The sequence below is a fragment of the Aythya ferina genome (genome assembly GCF_964211825.1).
Source record: "Aythya ferina genome assembly, chromosome: 20".
Taxonomy (NCBI): Eukaryota; Metazoa; Chordata; class Aves; order Anseriformes; family Anatidae; genus Aythya; species Aythya ferina.
In genome coordinates, this window is record NC_140318.1 from 1895309 (window position 1) to 1915570 (window position 20262).

At 43.8% G+C, this 20262-nt stretch overlaps 2 protein-coding genes across 2 annotated transcripts in view; both read right to left on the minus strand.

Annotated features, from left to right (window-relative positions):
- Positions 1-20262, minus strand: part of RABGAP1 (RAB GTPase activating protein 1) — a 67894-nt gene that overhangs the window by 14237 nt on the left and 33395 nt on the right. The window contains exons 14-17 of the mRNA XM_084493749.1: positions 4883-4996; positions 3312-3386; positions 1267-1392; positions 513-656 (exon numbers count right to left, since the gene is read on the minus strand). Of these exons, the coding sequence (XP_084349875.1) occupies positions 513-656; positions 1267-1392; positions 3312-3386; positions 4883-4996 (459 nt within the window). The remainder of the gene's footprint in view (positions 1-512; positions 657-1266; positions 1393-3311; positions 3387-4882; positions 4997-20262) is intronic.
- GPR21 (G protein-coupled receptor 21) lies at positions 17743-19738 on the minus strand. Its single transcript, XM_084493768.1, has 2 exons — positions 19693-19738; positions 17743-19388 (listed from the first exon to the last, which is right to left on the minus strand). Exon 2 carries the CDS (start codon positions 19023-19025, stop codon positions 17979-17981), a length of 1047 nt encoding a protein of 348 aa, XP_084349894.1. The 5' UTR covers positions 19026-19388; positions 19693-19738; the 3' UTR covers positions 17743-17978.

Consider the following 20262-nt stretch of genomic DNA (forward strand, 5'->3'; position numbering starts at 1 on the left):
TTACGTACAAAACCTCAAAGTAAAGAATTTGCTTTCCTCCTTATATGCTGGGAAGTATGAAGAGACTTCAAGTCTCCTGGAAAAAGAGCCCCAAGCTTGTGAGGTTACCAGCACAGAAGTTAGCTGAGCAATTTTATATGCAATGGCCTTCTTGCAACAGTGTTCTACAAAAAAATGGTATCATGTATAATACAATTTAACCATGAAATAAATTTGGAATCTTTCATCCACATATTTGTAAATTAATTTCCATTCCATGAGCACTGTATGGAATTATACATACAGATTAAACAGTATTCAATGAAATGGGATATTATAATCACATATGTTCCCAATTCATACCTTTAAAACGCTGAGATCTCTTTTTCACTGCAAAAACATAACACTTCTACATAAAAATAAGTATCACTTGCCTAGCTCTGAAAGAACAGATAGTAACAAGGACATGAACCAAGATAGTAAAAAACTGTCAAAAGTTACTAGTAGTACAAATCTCCAATTATAACACGTACCTCACATAAGAGTAAGTCGATAATATGGAAGACCATGTAGAGAGGGAATTTTGCAGTGAACAATGTAAGGAACCACTGGGAAGCATACATGTGTGCTTCAAGGCTAATGTCCAGAAAGTGGTTATAGAGATCAGGAATGTATTCCTAAGAATAATATTACCAAAAAAAAAAAAAAAAAAAAGTTAATTTATACTATTTTGGAGCATTAGATAAAATCCCAAAGTAACAGAAGTCGGGTAGAGCCCTTACAGTGACAATCAGTGCAGATAGGCAGGCTCTGTATTCACTCATGCCTGACAAGCCAGCTGTATGACTTGTTAAAGAACCTTCCAAGGATGCTGAAGGCATGTCCCAGTGCAGATGCTCAAAAGGCCACTGTATTACATGCACAATGAGCCCAGTCTCCACACTCTCACCCTAGCAAGAAACCCGGACAGGAGATGTGCTGACCCTGCAAAGCCACTCTGCGGCATGTCCGCAGTGAGCTCAAAAGTCACTGGCAGGACAGTCTGTACGAGAGCCACTCCAGCTCTCACACACCTCTGCCTTCAGACTTACTGTACACGGCCAGTGCTATCTGACTGTCTCATGTCAGCACTCTATAGTCTCAGAAAACCTCCAGCATGGATAATCCTCACTCTTCATCCTTACTAAGAGGTTACAAACATTCATGTGTAAAACAAATGGCTGATTTTGCTAACCGTTCGAATTGCAGGCTCTGATCCATTCAGTTCACACAAGTTTGAGCACCTACCTGCATGAGGCGCTCCAGCTGGTAAAACTTGCAGTGCAAATCTTCGAAGTTTTGTTTGAAAAGTTCCCTGAGTCCATAATCAAACATGATTTTGACCAGAACACTGAAAGCTTGCTCTTCAGGCATCTGTAAGAGGAAAGTGTATTTATCACAGAGCATTTAAATCTTTCATACTGGGTCCATTTGCCCTTGCTGTTTCTCCTCCCTCTTACAGAATGCCAGATTATTACTACTATTTAATCTGGCCCAAACCAGTTTAAAAGTAAACAAGAGTATTAACACACAAAAGGAGGCCTAGCATTGGAAACTGCACTTCATTCTTATTCTGTGGAATGAACCATCTCCCAATGCCCAACTGAAAACACGTCTTTCAGACATCGAGACCAAAGAAGCTTCTTGCCATATTTTTTCCAAATTGTGTCAGAATCCTACAGATTTTAAACAGCCTAACTCTGTCACCTATGTAACCAAGAAAAAAGCAATATCAGATGATGTTTAACTGGATCTTTCCCTTATTTTTAACTATATATTTACCTTTTTAAATGACATTATTACATTTGATGTTTATTTTTCAGATGCCACAACTACGAGAGACCAGTAACTGCTACCAAAAGCTCTATTTATCACAACTCAGCATTGGTTTGGGAATGTTCAATATCCCTTTCCTGCCAAAAACTGAAGGAACACTCATCATGGCTTGTCAGTGTTTAGACATTTCTCCCGAACATCAAAATTCAGTAACAGTGAAGGCTGGCTTCAGGTCGATCACTTGTTCCTGTAAAGGCCAGAACATCCATCTCAAGTATTCTATTATTAATCTGCAGATGGAGTCTGTTAAAAATGAAAACTTTGCTGAGATATGCCAAACTGGTAGTGAAGGGCTCCTTCTCTGCAACACTTTCTTAATATTTATTTTCCCTAGCAGCCATACTCCAAGGACTGATTTCAAAGAGAATCAAATAAAAAGAAACTTATTTCAAATTCAACCTTTTTAATGCAAGCTTCACTCCCACAGGCAACAATTATTATTAAGAAAGAATTCTGGAATAACTCATGGTCTGTTCTTGACAGCCACTCTCTCTAATGCAATGGATATTCAAAAAATGGACATAAGACAATGAAAAAGATAAAAGAAAGCACGTATGTTTCAGTAAAATGGTTCAATTCTCCAGTCAGAAAGTATCATCCTTCTTGATCTGATTCAGTACAGCAGTAAAGGATTAATTGGTCATCAAGCAAATATTTCAGACTGCAGTCACAAAGAATTAAAAGGTTGCTCTGCCTAGTCATTTGCTTGATGTCTGAAAAGAATGGAGTTTACAGTATCTTTGACATCCTCCACCGACTTCATAACATTGTGGAAAACACTACACCGAAGATCAGACATCCCCTTCCACTGGAAACTGCAGAGAAGACTTCATGCTCAGTTCTCACTGGTAGCAACTAAAAATCAACTTGGGAAAAGAAATCTCAGAGCTCTGCTGGGCTTAGGAACTGGTCAGTTTCAACTGCCCATGGCTGCAATACACACAGTGATAAAAAGCAGACCTTCCTTTAAAAAAGAACGGTCTATAAATAATTTGTACAGATTTCTAATCCTCTCATATTTCCCAAGCATGAGTGAATCTAAAACTTTTTCTGATTTACAGTAACCATAAATCTCTTGGCTTCTGAACACGCAAGCAATTAAAGGATATTACTCTGCCGAGGTCACTTTTACCAACAATTAAGTTTAAAAAAAGTATTCTTGAGTATATTAACAAAGCAAATATAAAAACTATTTTATCCTTCAATAACCTCTAAATCCAAGAAGTACAAAGCCCTACAATGCCTCCAAATAAAGGCAGCATTTGTTACGAATACCCCAGTAAGTTTTAAACAATTTACTCTTCTCAGTCTAAAATCACATTGTTATTGACCAACATTTAAGTGGATAAGCAGCCTGCAATCCCGCTAGTTTGGGAGTTACCAATGTCTGTCCCAGACATGTGGAGCAATATTTATTCTTAAGCTTAAGACAAACTGGAAAAAAAACCACCACTTACATGTAGAAGCAGCACAGCAGCAAGAAACGACTGGCCTTGACAGTAGCCAATCTCTTCATCATAGACAGAATAGGCCTAAAAAAGGAATCAAATTTTACAGCATATCTGTCTCAACCTAAAAGCACAATGAGAATGAATGCTACATTAAACACAGCTCCATGAAAGTTTCATGAGGTGTACTGGTGCCAGTAGACATCATCTACTGAGGGGGAAATAAGGGGACAACCCGTGTGAAGAATCCAACCATGGCACGTAGTGGCAGTGGCTGATTACAGCAATGCACCAGGACTGCTGCAGCCTCTCCGTTTATCCCAGTGCTTTTACCTCTGACCAGCTGCTACAGGAGTGTTAGGAGGTCAGATGTGGAAGATGGAGAAACACAAGAAACACAAAAGAAGGAGTGCTGGAAGCTTAAAATATTCTGGTCAAGACACAGACAAAAAGCTGCCCACTTGTGCTGCTTATTTCTGCCTTTTAATAAACAACTCCAGTGCATGCCTGTGGCTTTATAGCATAGCTATCTCCAGTCTTAAAGACCACTGTGCATTTTCCCCAACATCTTTGCTCTTTGCTAGACTAGCGTATCTCAGATGACACCCTACAGGTTCATTAGTCAAATTTTGGAAAAGTTTCACCCCCTGTTTGGATTTCAGTTTGTTTTTTTTTTTTTTTTGATGTGGAGGTGTGATCTATAGAAAGGCAGTTATCCACATTTGCCCTGTTCTGATAAAAACTCTAAGATTTCTTACTGTTTCTTCATGGCTGCATTTTGCCTGTGTTTGATGCACTCAAATCACTCAGGTGTTTCTGTTAGAATAACTACCTGTAGTAGTGTTGGTCAGGGAGGCCTGTCACAAACACACCTACAGGTTCCTTTCACCATCTCTAACCAACTACACTGTGATGAGCAGCCTTCCTGCTGCTATAGGGAAGGGGTCTCCCATCTTTGTGAAATTACAAACTGGTCTCTTGAATTAATTTGCAAATGTTCACCATCTCCATTTTAGATCCAAATATATTCATTAAAGAATGCTGAGAAAGCTGAACAGAAGAAATTCAACGTCTTTCATTTATTTCACGTAGATGTTGCATTCACACTTGCTAGTACACATTAATGTAAAATACATTAATGTCAATCAAAATCAAATTCAAGAGGCAACATCAGCATGATTTCCTGCATGTGTCCCCAACTTTGCTGGAATTGTTTAGACAATATTGACAACCAGGGAGCATGCTAGAGTGACAAGGTGTTCTTGATCACTACGGAATTAGTCCTCATCTCCGTAACAGCATATAATTTGTCCAGCCAGATCCAGACTGACATGAAGTTTCAGTACGAAACAAATTAGTGTTCAGGATCCAGAGGGCTTACTACTTTAGATCTCCTACCTGAATGTAACTACAACCAGACAAACATCTACAATTAAGGACCAACCTGAGCCTAGCACCAGTCTGTCTCCACGATACAGTTAACGATAATACCCTCCAGACTCTTCTCAGGTAACAGTTACATCTGTTAATGATTTTAAACATAAGTTACCAAAATAAGTGAAGAAGAATTTAAAGAATACCTTGCATATTTTATACAGGGAGTCCTGACCATCTCCCCCGGTATCTTTAAAATAATCATGCGCAGGGAACGTTCGATTGATGTCTCGGGTGATAGCACTGTCTTGCGGAGATTCCTATTAGACAAAAATAAAAATTCAGGTAACGTAAATGAAAACACATCAAAAGAGACTAAATTACAATATGCTAGGACTGAGAGTTAAGAGATTGGCATTGTGTTCAGTGCACTGTTCTAAATTTAACAAAATACAGTCTACTCAGCCAGAACAGCCTGCCTGCAGGCTGGCAGCTCCAGATCACAATCTTGATAGATTTGGTTACCTAAGCACATCTGGGAACAGTCAGTGAGTGGCAGAAAAAGCGCACACACAAAAGCGTTCCAGGACGTTGCCGTGCAGACAGCAGCCTTCCCTCTCAGTCTTCTGAACACAAATGCTGCCTAGTCGCATCTCATTTTTCTTACAACTGCAGAGGGTAACAAGCAATTGTAAGCAGCTGCACGCTGCCATCCTAAGTTCTTTCATTTATTCTCTTAAATGTGTTAGCTAGAGAAATCACTCTTCATCCTCCCCCAAAAATTAGGCAATACAAAAATAGAAAACTGAGTATGAGCCCAAGGAAGACACTAACCACCCAGAGCTTAACACATGGTGCAACAGCACCACACACCTCTCAGAAGCCACTTCTAAACTCACAAAGGTCAGGAAGGTGACTGGGAGCTGCAACGTGGATGTAACAAGGGCAAAACATTCCTAACCAACCTCCTGGAACTAAACGGTGAGGTGACAGGAGCTGTGGATAAGGAGAGGCCAGCAGATTGCAAGGCCTTTGACACAGTCTCCCACTTTCTCCTTAAAATCAAATTAGTGAGACGTAGGCTAGGTAATTGGACCAGAAAGTGGGTGGAAAATTGCCTGGGCTGCTGGGCTCCAATAGCTGTGAGCAGCGGTGCAGGTCCAGCTGGAGGCCAGTAACTGGTGAGAGCCCTCAGACCAGTGCTGGCACCAGCACTGCTGGATGTGGCTCAGGGACGTGCATGATGGCAGGGAACACCCCGCAGCAAGTCTGTGACCACCACCAAATCAGGAGAGGCCATTACGCTGGAAACAAAACAGAAACGAAGCCCTCTTTATCTGTAGGTATTTCTTTTTGCCTATAACTGGTCCCTCTTTCTACTGCCAAAAAGAGGGCTTTTCCTAGGCATGGAACAAGAGCTCCTCGGTAGGGGGATCTCGGCAGTGAGAAACTCACTGAAAAGATCCCACAACAATAAATCAGCAACTATTGCTCCAGGAAGGATCCAGGCTCCCTTACTAGGTGGCACTGCCGACTGGCTGAACTCTCAAATAAAACCCTGGTCGGCTTCACACCTGAGGCCATCACAGAGCAGCACACCAGGCTGCGGCTACAAACATCCATGGTGCCCCGCGGAACCCCACTGGAAGAGGTGGGTGGTTGTTGTTGGCTGGTTTACTACAGCCAGATAACTTGTGGGTTTGTTCGACAAAGGGAAGAAAGTTCAGAAGTAAAGTAACTTCAGAGAGCATGAAATAATCTGCAGGAATACAGATTTTAGTTAATCTTTTTCAATGTTGCAAACAGGAACAAATCTGCAGCAGTGGACTTCATTGTCTCTTCAGATTTTATCCAAGTTTAATGCTCCTCTCTGTGGCTTAATACAGACATTTCATTAGGAAAGCATTACACTGCTATTAGAATCAAGTTATTGGATTGTTTTGGAAATGATATCAAAAGTACTGTACAGCATTTCAATTTGGTAATAATTAATATGCCAAAGAGGCCCATTTCATTACAAGGAAATCAGAAGCAAAGAGAAGCCAATACTAAAGAAATTTCATATTTATAAATATACACACACACGCATTAAAAATCCTTTTAAGTCAACAAAGACAAGTCAGATGATGGCTGGCTGTCAGCTTCAGCTCGTTTCACAAGAAGAGAAAACAAACGCTCAGAAATAAATCCAGAATTTTAAAGCATGCGAATAACGCCTTTGTGATAACTTCCAGTTTCTTAGAAGTTTGTGAGGCTGAATTACAGCGAAGTGCCCTTCTTTGCAAGGGTGCAGACAGTGTCCACTGCTGATAGCAGTCTGTGGCACCAAACAAGTGGATTTCCTGGGAGTTACATGTGGTCTGCTGCAAGGGCACAGATGACAGAAAATAACCTTAAATCCACCTGCCTTTTAATTCCCTTATTTAATAGAAGACACAAAAGCATCTGGTTGGAAACTCTTAGGACAGGATTCTCAAAGAAATCACTCATTTTGACTAAAGAGAGCAATTAGTGGTCCCTCTGACTTTGCGTGACTTGTTGAGCACTTGACTCCTGTATTTCAGTACAATTCCTCAAGTAATCTGGAAAGCTAGTTCCTGCAGCTCAAACATAGCTTGGTGAGAGAAAAATTAACGGAAATGATAAGGTTTTAAAAATGTTTTTCAAACCGTGGCTTTGAAATCTCTCCGTTAGTACAAACTGCTGCAATCCAAGCATTGTGTAACCTTTTCTTTACTCCTATTTTTATACCTTGCTGTGAGAATTGGCTCAATGGGCAATTTCTCATGCTTTCAGGGGACTGGGAACTGAAGGAAACCCTTCTGAACCCACACCCTTCACAAACTGGGATTGAAAAATAGAAAGCTAAGAATGACAGGAAGAAAAAGAAAGTAATAAAGAAAACAGAATGGAAAACAGCCATGAGAACTGAGGCAAGCGCAGTAAAGATTAAAATTCTCACAACAGTTCACTGCTCTGAAGGAAAGCAGGGAAATATGGATGCTCCGAACACAGCCTTCCTCCCCCTTTCATGCACTTTAAAATATTAGTGGGGTTATACTAAAAACTTCCTCTCCAGTTGATTGAGCATCCCAGGATCTGCAAATTGCATCGTGCAGTCACAATCTCGATCAACATCTTCAGAGTGAGACTGGGGCACTGGAAGCTTTTTCAGGAGCTTAAGCCACACTTCAAAGATCTCAAGGCACTGGAGTCAGGAGGACCTCTTCACAGGGCTGAAATACTTGCAGTTTTCAGTAGGTCAGATTTATTCTTCCTAATCCCCTACATAAAACCAAAAAGACAAAGCAGCAGCAGCAAAGAATTGCTGAAGGGACAAGAGCTGTGATGAAAGAAAACTGAAATGATCTTTTTCAGTAGAGGAAGTTACCTGCTCAAATTGGCTCACCACTCGAGGAACAACTCCTCCTGTCACACCTGGAGAAATCAGGTGTGGACATAAAACAGAGCCCTTACCAAGACACAGGCTGACTTCAAAAAGTGATATAAAAACAGAAAAACTATAAGGTCCAAAACTTAAGACCATATCCCAAAAAAATCAAAATACAGTTTGTTCACTGGCATGACACATCTGCCCAATAAATGATTAAAATTCTAAACATTTAAAGCTTACCAAAATTAAAAGGTTAAAAAAAGTTAAGAGAATTAAAGAAATTAAAAAGATTTAAAGACAGCAGTCCAAGGAAAAAGCCGTCTGGACATGTCCTGGGCAAGCTGCTCGAGGTGTCCCTGCCTGAGCTTGGGGATGGACCAGATGACCTCCTGGGGTCCCTTCCAGCCTCAACCATTCTGTGATTCTGTGAAATGCCAAATAAAATACAAAAATGAAGGAAATTATGAATTTTCTTGGCATAAACCTGAATTCAGACACCATTCCCGTTAGAAAACAAAACCCAAACTCTGCTCAATTCTCACTCTTGGCACCATGGAGTAAATTTTCACACTGCAATTGCTTCTCAGGAGGTCGCGCTGACTTTGCAGAGCTTTTGTCATACAGGCAGAGATTATTGTGAAAAGAAAGGCCTAAAAATCCCATCCGTCGGTCACATTTCAGATGCTTTGGCCCAGGGCTGATCAGCATGCGGCGCGGTGTTGCAAGGCGTATTGTATCAATGCAAGGCACACACAAGACATTGAAGGAAGCAGCACATCTGCTGACAGCTTCCAGAAGCTCTAACGAGCGGGGAAAACGAAGCTGTCAAACTTCCATGGGCAGCATCAAGGGTAGTGATACATGCTATGGGTACGTTATTTGGCGATCTGTGCATTTCAAGTACATCCTGCTATATTCGAAGGTCTTTCAATGGCTATTTTGGATGTTGGTAGGACACCACGTCACCAAATTCATTCTGCAGGTTAACGAGGTTAATGGCATTCCCACCATTGCTTTTGACAGGAACATTTACAGTGAGTGCATCTCCTGCGTGTCCTGGACCAAAGCACTGCGAGGATTTAGGAAGGAGAATTGCACCTGTTACCGAGACCTTGAGGAAGCCCTACAGATCCCACTTGCAAAGCAACACGCTGGTTAGCTTCCCACAAGAAATGCTGTCCCCAGAACACGGGTGTTACCTGGAGTCAGCACTCACCCAGAACACTCCCAAATAAACGGTAGTATTTGGGGGGAAGAAAAAAAGAATAATTTAGAGAAATTCAGAATGGGCAAACAGCTGCAATTTGATACAATAGTGCATTGATACAGCATACTTTCAGTCCAAATATGGCAATATAGTGCACTTCTAAAAATAAAAGTGAATCCCTTGTGATATCCAGCCCTTTAGCTGTGTTCATTTCCTTTTAGGGCTCAAGTTTCCCACAGGAAAATTATAGAGAGAAGCTTGCCTACAGTGCCCTGCATCATGTATGGATAACGCATAAACACAAAATGTATGATGGAAGGTTTTCCTGCTCTTGGCACTTACGTAAAAAGCAGAATATTTGGAGCAGTAAAGATAAGAGGGAAAAGCCACCCACTCCAGAACGAACACACCTTTATCAGCCCAGTTACACAGAAGTCATCTGAGACAAGACATGAAAACATGTGACATATCATTTATTTCTTAAATGTATTTATGATCCATTCAGACCTTTCAAATAAAGTGTACAAGTGCATTTCCGAATAAAAAACTACACTCTTCACACAGCTCTGTAGAACACTACATTTCATCAAGAAACTTGAAGCAAAAACTTCCTATTAAACCACCCATGCATCCTTTGGCTACAATAATATCACTGATCAACGAGTACTGCTATTCAATTCCAGGTTTCCCTTTAAAGAGAAGGAGCATCCTAAAATACGCTACCCCTTCCGACGAGCTCTCTTTAAAGAGAGAATGTTAAATAAATTAGCTAGGCTTTTAGGCAAAACAGTAAGGCTACGTAGTACTGTTGATGCACGATCCATACATTTGGAGAACAGGCAATCCCAGGCTATGTGAAATGCGTCAACAGCCCTTGAAATTGTAGTAGTATCAAGATTACATCAATCCAAAACGAATGGCAGACAAAAATGTAACCAGTGGAACAATCACTGAAATATGTGCAGTTTTTCTTAGGATGGGAAGTGCTGATAACAGATTCAGAAAAGTGTTTATAAAATTCGCTAAGAACCACATTGACATTCTTAAAATTACATATTTTACAAAGCCCTAAACTGTGTGACTGTACAATTACTGCCACGTTAAATCGCTTACTCTGAGATACATACATAGCTATGTATGTACGTACATCTACAGCAAAAAGGAAACGAACCAAGAGATGGATGACACAGCTAGAGTACAGGTCGGCTCAAAGGGAATAATACATTGCTTTGAGTTTCAACAGCTCATAGCAAAATTATCTCTTGGAAATAATTATGCAAAGACTGAGGATCAGATATGTACATACTTCGCTTTAATGCGGTTCCATTTCATCTTTAAAAATACGTAGGTTATTTTAAATCAGTGACATTTGTAATTTTTGGCTTAACTATAGTTTTTCCTATATTAGCCTTAGCTGAAAAATCAGCTACAGAAATGTCTATTAAAATAATTGGGCAGAAGTACCTCTCCCCCCTGTATTTTAACAACAATTCTGAGTTGGCACAAAATACACATTTTTGGACCCACAACAATAACCGTTCCTCAGCTGCCGTGAACATCAAAATGCCCATCTTCACTACTCCCCCCTTCCCCTGCAGGGTACAAAACAGAACAAATCGGGCAGAGGTGGGGAACACTAAGGGGCCTAGGCCACCCCAATGTTCCACCCTGTGTCACAGCTACACACAGCATCACCGAGTCTCACGGGTTGGACTGCCTCGAATTCACCTGTTTGCTCTTCTCATCTGCTTTGGTGGATTTTTTTTCCCTGTAGTTTTTTCACAGCAGGGGTTTCACACTCACACCTCTTTCTCATCTTTTAATTAAAAAATAAAAAAATTCCAGCATTAAAAAGGTGCACAAATTTCTTACAAACACACATACACACTCTTACGTGTGATTTTGTCTATTCCTGGCCTTTTCGCTGACGCTCGGAAGAAAAGTACCAGTTGTAACACTACTCATGTACAGAGCTGGATCATCTCCCCCAGAAAAACTCCTCGTGACAGCCCTCAGGCAGATGCCCCATCCCGCAGAACACTGAAATTATCTGACCGGTGGCTTCTGCTGTCCCAGTGACTGTGAAGGAGCAGACACAGGTGGAATGTAAGGACAAGAGAGCATCCGTAAAGTCAGATCGCTCCACTGCATTTTGTTCAGCAAAGCAACCTAGAAGCACATGCATGCATAGCCTCCCATGCTTGCAGGTTAATTGTAAACAGCATGTGGGGAAAAAAAAAAAAAAAAAGAAACAATTAAAAAAGGTACTAATACAATTTTGAACTCCCTGAAGTAAAGACATACCCACGAGTATTAAGAACAGTAAGAAAGCTCATCATTAGCAATTGCAAACTCATTTCCATCCTGTTGCATTCATTAGAGGAATACAAAATTGAACCTAGTGTTTACATGCTAGAATTACAATAGAAACTTGATTCCAAAGGTTACACATGGAGAGAAATTTATCAGCATAGCAACTTGCAAAACACTGTGCTGTACAGCATTGCTAAAGACATCAGTCTATGAAGACAATAAACGCGATGGCAAATCCTTTCAGACAGTTCAAAAGCATGGCTGGAGGTAATGCTGCTTCCTGTAGCTGAAAGGATTAAATGCACCATTATTTTTAGTAGGTTTTAACGACAAAAATTTATCCCAAAAAATCCCTGATCCCTCAAAAACTGAGGTGATCAGAACCACACATGTACCTTACAGCCCTCAGGGTTTTATTTCTTTGTACACTAAACATCAACTCCTTTGACAGCATCTACAGAAAATGTTTTAAAAAATGTTTTTATGAAATACTTTTAATACCCAGTAATGCTAATATTTAAAAATACTTCACAGTGTTGTACTAATGTAACTTCATAAAACAAGCAACTTTAGTCAGCTAAAGCTCGAAGCCTTACATTATATTAAAATTGTCCAAAGTTTTCACGCACACAAATATCACTAACACTATAAATAATACCTAAGCCACTTTAGTGCAAAGTCTGTTTTTGCTTCCCCTGACAAATCCCTCTATATTCCTGCCAGCATATTAAAACATCATCCTTTACTAATCTAATTATTGATTTTTAAGGATTCATGTACAGTTGAAATCCTGAAAGAACCTTTGTTTCCCCCAGTTTGGACAAGAAGTGCTGACTTGTTGTGCCACCCATCTGGCTGCCTATAGCATGCCACCCTCAGGATGCTGGAGGATGACCTACGTGTACACAGCAAGACTTGTCCGAGTTCATCTTTAGGAAGGGCTGCTCGAATTTGTGTAACCTTTTAACCGAAGAACCCCAGCAACGCCTGAGAAGCTGAGGATTTGGATTCCAAAGCTACTGCCCTCGTCTCACATGTTCACACAGAGAAAGCAGCCCAACGAGAAGCCCAGGCCGCCCTCCCAGGCCGTGCACGGGAATGGGAATAAAAACTGGAAGGCGACAGAAGTCAATAACGAGCAGAGAACTGTGATGTAGCTGTCTGTGTGACCAACATCTCGCATACCTAGAAAACCCCGTGCCACAGCAAGGAACTGGGAAGCTGCCTCAGCCCACACAACTGCTGCAGATGGGATCCGAGCGCTGCAGGCGTGGGGAACCCGAGGCTTACACGAGCTGTCCTCAGAGCACAGCCCAGCAAGAAGGGTGACCTCCATCCTGAACAAGTGTGCCATAAGGGATACACCCAGGTTAAATACTCCATTGTGTTAACAACTTACATCATACCGCCAGCGCAGACACACTGCTGGCCCACAGGCTTCTTTTGTTTGTTTCCAACAGCTTTCAGTTTCTTTCTCTAAATATAACGGCACCTGTTTTTACACATACTAGATTTTAATTTAGAAGACCTCTCCTGTTCCAGGAGCATTTTACTGATGTAATTTTAGCATTAAATCATCTGCCTTTGCGTATCTGCAGAAGACGTCTTACAGATTGGTAACCCTGCAATGCCAGGGCAGTAAGGGAAATAACACAAAAATAAGGACCAGGTCAGCAAAAGTTTAGCAGGTGCTTCAAGTACCCAGAACTAAAGATGTGTTAGAACAACAATAAGCTAAAACTTCCAAACTCTCCATCTCCTCATAGAGAGTTATAATTACCTACAACAGATGAAGAAAGTCACTAGAAAAATTTTAATTGGACACTTTGTTTGTGATGTCTGAAGGCAGGCTCCTATGCTCAAGTATTAGTTCCTACAAAAAATACTTCCTAAAGCACCAGCCAGATTAGGAGTAGAAGCTCAATCAACTTCAAACCCTGATGAGGAATAAGAACAGACTGAAAAGTTTCAGGCCTCCTGGCTCAGGAAGGTTCAATGCTGCTGTTAACATCCAGCAGCCGGTGATACCACACAATAAATACAAAAAGCTACTCATCAATTTCACATACTGAATATTTCCACCTGACATTACATATATGCTTTGGAAGTGTTTTTTTCAGAACAAACAAGCTGTTGAAATTGAGGACTTAAAGGTGAAAGCTTTATGCAAAAGGGAAAGGGGTGCTGCCACAGAGATGCAGGGCAAGACTGAAATTCAGGAATTCTCATTTAAGTCTTTGCTCTGTGAAAGACCCTTCATGCAACCTGAACTACTGAGATTCTCCGTGCCTCAGTACTTTATACCACTTTCTTCTTGTAGATTTATGACAAATATTCAAAATTTTGGCACTCTGACACTGAGCCACGTCAGAATTCCAACTAGGAGAAACAAATTTCTGAGTAATAAGCAGCTTAAAAAAAAAAAAAAAAAGTAAAAAATCCCTAACAGCAAATAATGACTGTAGAAACCAGTAATATTTAATATTAAAAATAGATGGTAGACAACAACAATAATTTTGCTTCACACGAATTAAAAAATATTGTCACCTGATTCAAGATTATAAAATTAATACTTCACAGGTTTTCTCCTAGCCCATTTGGAAAATGACAATATCATCACTGCCTCAACACCCAGTAAACTTTTTTTTTAATCAAGAGTACTAGATGAAGCAAATTAATCACACTGAGAAGTTGTGCGTATAGAAATCCTTTCCCATGATACTAAAAAAATGCCACTGAATTCCATCCCGTAAATTGAACCTTCTAGCAGCTTAATTTGAAAGTAAGGCAGATAACCCTAATAAGAAATAAATGTCGAGTCTGAGATGGAATTTCAAGATTAGTTCATTTAACTGTACTCCAACATGCCATTTTTATGAAGACAGAATTTGATTTCTATGTTCTCTTCATCGTGGCATTCATATGTGCAGTGCTCTTGATACCAATTTCTAAATCACTAGGCACACTCGGATACAAATAGAGCCAAGAAGGGATTAGTTTCATATGTACAACGATGAAAGCGATCCGGCTGGAAAGTTAGCTGCCTAACAATTCATAGCACATATTGTGATGAAAAGGACTACAGTGCCTCACGTTAAGTCCATGGCAAAGGATGTTAAATGGAATGCCGAGCAAACAAGGTAATGCATTTCAAAATTATTTCTTCCACAGCTGGCACTGTGAGCAAGATCCACCCCTGTGTGGTTTCACTGAAGGCAACAGGCTCAAATGTTGTGAGTATTTAAAACATCTAATCACCTACTAAACTCAACCAACCTTAAATTAACTGACAGGGGAAATTAAAAAAAAAAAAAAAAGATAAATGAACATAGACAAAACTAGAAATATCTGAAACTAAATGAACGAGGCTACTGAGGCAATTTCAGAAGTGCCTCTGGACATACCGGACGGAACCTGAGCACATCAGCTGGCCGCAGCTCTGCCCTTCATCTCGCAGACTTCCAGGTTCTGATTTTCACCTCTTATGGAAAACACCTGAGCCGATGAAGACTTTGAGATGAGTATGGCGACTGAAGAAAAACCTAGCTGTCAGGAATATTGACTAGAACTTTAGCTGCAAAGCAACAACAGCTGCAAAAATGCATCCACATCCTAACAACCACTGCACCGAGCACAGCTCCAGGCTTACAGCTGAAGTAGCAACTGCTTCAACTCAAGTTAAATCTCCATGCCATCGTTTACAGCCCTTGATTTATTTTAAATTTCCCAACTTTCTCAAAAACTAACATACAATACTCCTACATAAATCTTTTACTCATGCCACAAAAATTGAAATAAAAGCCACAATATTTGTAGTCCAGCTCCCACTTAAACCTGGAACTGCCATTTTTAGGGTTTCAGGCCCTAGCAGATTAGTTTCTTCTTTTAAATTCATTCAAGTGTTATTTTAACACGAGATTGCATCACTTCAAAGACATGGAAATGTTAGCTCGGGTGAAGAGTCAGAGAAAAGCTACTGGGGAGTTTACCTGAGATGCTGTTCCAAAAACTGCCACGCAGAAATGCTTTGATACTGGTGACTCAAGCCCTTCCATTGCCCCCCCATGCCGTAATACCTACAAAACACTAGGAACAATTAGCCAGCTGGTGTGCCGTGAGCTTATTACACCGTTTATGAGTGACTCACTACACCGTTATGCTCTGCTCCCCCACGGCTGTCTGGCTTATTCAGGTGCCTCTAACCAGAAGTCAGACTGCAAGAACTGCAAGAACCACCTCTGCTACGTCTGTGGGAAGGCCACGGCGAACGCCCTCGCTCTCGACGCTGTCTTAATACAGAAGATTAAAAGTAACGTCGTGAAGGAATCAGGATTTAAACAGCCTTCATCCTCAAGATTTCAGATGAACAAAGGAGGAAGCTTATTCGGAGAGGTTTGGGTGATGGATGACATTCTGAACACCGACCACGACATGACTTAGACACGGTTTGTAGCAGCAGCTCTCAACCCAAACTCAGGAGCAGCAGTCAGGGTGTCCCCAGGAGTGGGACACACGTCGTGCTCGCAGGGGACTCGTGCATCAACGCCTGCTGCTGAGCAGGACCAGGCACGCCGAGAGCACCCTGGTACCCTCTGGCAGTGCCCTGCCATCCTCCGGGCACAGCGTGGAAAACCAGGGGCTGGAGCACGCAGCACATCAGAGCAGGGTATGTAGATGCTTGCGGGAGGGGCAGGGCAGACCACTTTAAAACAGATCATCTCAGTCAATGACAACAGTAGAGCTGAAACTAATTAACAAATACACAGAGTCTTCCCTTCGGCCAAAAGAATTACCCTGCTTTGAAAATATTCCTCTGAAATTTATTTTCCCTTTTTTTTTTTCCTTTCCCCGTATGGCTAACAGCATCCACCAACAGCAACTCTAGCACAAGAGCTCCAAGGATGCCCCCAGGTCACAGCAGGGGGGCACAGGGCGGGAGCACAACGCAGTGACCGCGGGCGCAGCTCCAGCTGCAGAGCAGAGCTGTGCCTGCCGGGGACCCCCTGAGCCGCAGAGCTGCAGCTAGGAAAGGTGATGCAGATGTAACCCATTATTACAGGAAAACATGGTTCACAAATACTTTCATATTCCAATATGGTAAAGAGACAGAGATGTTCTTTAGAAAAACCAATCAGCTGAGGGCCGCACTGCATTCTAACAGCATCACAATACTCGGAAACACCTCACCTAAGCGAGCTTGGAAAAAGCCGTGGTCAATGAGACTTTGTTCCTCAGATACCGTACGTTGTTTGACCAGTTAAATATGCGTTTGCCAACAGGATTTAGCTCCTGCTATATTCGAACCATCTTTAATCCCCTGCAGCCTAAAGAAAAATGTCTCTGATTTAGCTCTGTGCACTTATGAATAACTCAAATACTACAGTTAAATTTACAACATAGTTCCCTTAGCTGTTTAGAAGACAATTGTTTTCTTTCCTTTCCCCTTAAGTTCCAGTATGTAAAATATCAGAAGAATTTAGATTAAAAAAAAAGGGGGGGAGATGTTATTTTTAAAGTCGTTCTTGAGAAAATTTCCACACAAAAATGTGGCATTTCTCCACTGTTTTGGGAATAATTTTCACATGTTGGCATCATCCTCGAGTGACTGCCACAACTCTGCTATCATAAAACGACAAGTATTTTCTCTTAGCTTATCAAAACACATTTTATTTAACTGCTAGATTTGGTCTGATCCAAGTTTTTCTTCCTACTTCACAACAAATAGGAGAACGCAGATGCCACGCTGATCGCACGCAGGCAGCCTACCAGAGGAAGGGGCACAGAAGCCGGATCACTCCCCCTGCGCGTACGACTGCCCAGACCAGGCTGCTGCACCCATGGCTCAGTAAGACTTTAAGTTCATGCTGCAATGTTCACATTGTTCACTACTGTTCTAGAAATCCTGTCTAGGTAGCACTGAAAAACAAATTGTTTGGCCCCTTCTCTTACGACGCTGGAAAATTGTGTCGATATACTTTGGCATATATTAAAAAATCCCTGTAATACACCATATACCGTGACATTTCCACTTCAGATCTATCATTTACATGTGAAGCACGAATCTCCAAAGAACCTAGTAGAGCTGTAAGAAAGACTACATTTTGCTGAAGCTCTCAGACACCCACTCCATTCAGTCACACCAGCTGGAGAGGTAACTGTCAAGATACAGCTTTATTCTTAAAAATGAACATGGAGGTGAAACTCCACGGCCGCCTCCACAGCAATAAATTTTTAAAAGTGAAATCACAATGATATGTGCTCCTGATTCTTCTATGTCAGCAGCATTTCTCAGAAACCTTTTTGCAAATCTGGACATCTTAAAATCGTATTTAATTTTTTGCAATCTACAGAGTTGTCCCTGCACTTCCCAGTCAAGCTGATAGGTGTCTTAGACGTGACATCCATTGGAAGATCTTTTGCTCCTAGAGGTAGAGGAGTCCTTAGCCACCCTCTGTCTAGCACAAGAGGCACAAATAGCCCCCGAGAGACGCTTGAGCCCCTTCTGAAAGACACTGTTGGAGAGACTGTAAATGACACAGTTGCAGAAACTGTTGCTAATGGCAAGCCAAGTGGTCAAGAAGGACGCCACGCGGTTACTATAGACATTGGAGCTCTCCAGCAGAAAATAGATGATGTAGGGCAGCCAGAGGATGTAGAAGACACTGGTGATACGGAAAAGAACCATGGCGTAGCGCTTGTCCGGGCAGGGCTGGGCCTCCCCAGTCTCCCCGTCCTGAGAGCTGAAGCGCACTCGCCTCTCGTTGATCTCCTTGGTGTGCTGCTGGCAGATGCGGAAGATGTTGAAGTACGTGAAGCAGACGGTGAAAGCAGCCGGGGCGTAGAGCATCACCACGATGAAGAGAGTGAAATAGGGATCGGTGTTCCAGGAATTGGCACACCACTGGAACACGTCCCCGTGATATCCAGGCTTTCCCCAGTGGAAGGAGGGTAAGAAGACGAGGCAGGAGTACAGCCAGATTATCAGGATGCAGATCCGCAGTCTCCACGGGGTGACCAGCGTGTTGTAGGTCAGCGGCTTTGTGATGGCGATGTATCTGTCAATACTAATGCACGCCAAAGAGGCCATGGAGACGCTCTTCAGCACCGACACCACGTAACCGAAGATTTGGCAAACCAAGGACTCACTTAACACAATAGGATAGTGCAGCAGAGACAAAGAAGGCACCAGACAGCTCACGCCCACCAGGAGGTCAGCATACGCCATGGTCTGTATGAAGTAACTGGTGGTGTGGTGGTTCAGCAGAGGTGCACAGTGAAAGACAAATATCACGATGATGTTGCCCGAAATAATCAGCACCATGAGGAACACGATAACGACCACTTCCAGCAGGCAAAAATTGATGGTCTCCAGATAGCTAATGGCCAGGAGGCAGAAGGGCCGGCCACTCTGGTTGCCGACCAAGGAGGAGTTCATCTTGAGCACTGCAGTGGTCTCCTCACTTCATGCTCCTGCCTGCTGCCTGCAGCCGCTCCAGGCAGCCGCTGTCATTGCGGCTGGTGCCGTGTGTGCAGCAATGTCAAAACCGGAGCTCGGGTCCCCGGGGCTGCTCCAGATGCCGCCGCGCATTGTCTGCAGCACAATCCCCCTCGCAAGCCGGCTCCCCGCCGCCGCCGCCGCACCGGGACCGGGCGGGGGGCATGGCAGCAACTTCGGGCAGCCGCCCCGGGGGGTAGGGGGGCTGCTGCCGGCCCCGGGGGGCTGGGGGGGGGGGGGGCTGCGGGGCCGGGGGGCAGCAGCAGGGACGATCCCCGGGCCCGGGCGGGACTCCTCCCGCAGCTGACAGAAGAGAAGGGGAAAGCGTTTTACAGCATCATCCCCGCCCTGCTCCCCCGGCCCCCTCCCCGGGCGCTCCCCGCCGCCCGCCCCGGCCCCCCCCCCCGGTGCCCCACCGGTACCCCTCCCGGTCCCCCCGTTCCCGGGATGCGCGGCGGGGCGGGGGTCCCGGCCCCTCTCCCTCCTGGCTCCATCTTGCCCGCCGCTTTGTTCCCGGCTCCCCCCCGCCGCCGCCCGCCGCCCCGGCCCCCCCCCAGCCTCCGGTGTCCCCCCCCCCCAGCCTCCGCCGCCGCCCCCCGCCCCTCACCTGCCGCCGCCACCCAGCCCCGGCGCGGCCCCGGCCGAGCGCGGCGGCGGAGCTCGGGCCCGGCACTGCGGAGCCAGGAGGGAGGGGAGGGGACGGGAGAGGAGGGGAGGGGAAGGGAGGGGAGGGGAGGGCGGCAGGAAGGGGAGGGCGGCGGCCAGGAGCGCGCCGAGGGCGCGGCGCCGCCGGCGGGGACCCCGCAGCCTCCCCCCCACACCGGTAAAACCCCCCCCGGGTCCCCTCCTGCACGGCGCAACCCAGACGGAGGGATGGATGGATGGATGGACGGACAGACAGATGGATAGATGGACGGACAGACAGACGGATGGATGGTTGGATGGATGGATGGACAGACGGATGGATGGATGGACACCTGCCCTGCCGGCTTTGAGCAGCCCGAGCCTGGGTGTGAAATGAGCACCCCAGGCTCCGTTGAGGCTCTTCCCCAGGGCACAAGCGCTCATTCAGGGGGGAGGAAGGAAACCCATTCAGGGTCTTCCTGCCTGCCGCAGTCTGCGTTGCTCAGGAGGCACCTGAAAGTGAGGGCACCCGAGCCCCGAGGTGGCTCACCAG

Bases quoted from the DNA above. Each gene is read 5' to 3' on its own strand.
- GPR21 (XM_084493768.1), bottom strand. From the start codon at position 19,025: ATGAACTCCTCCTTGGTCGGCAACCAGAGTGGCCGGCCCTTCTGCCTC.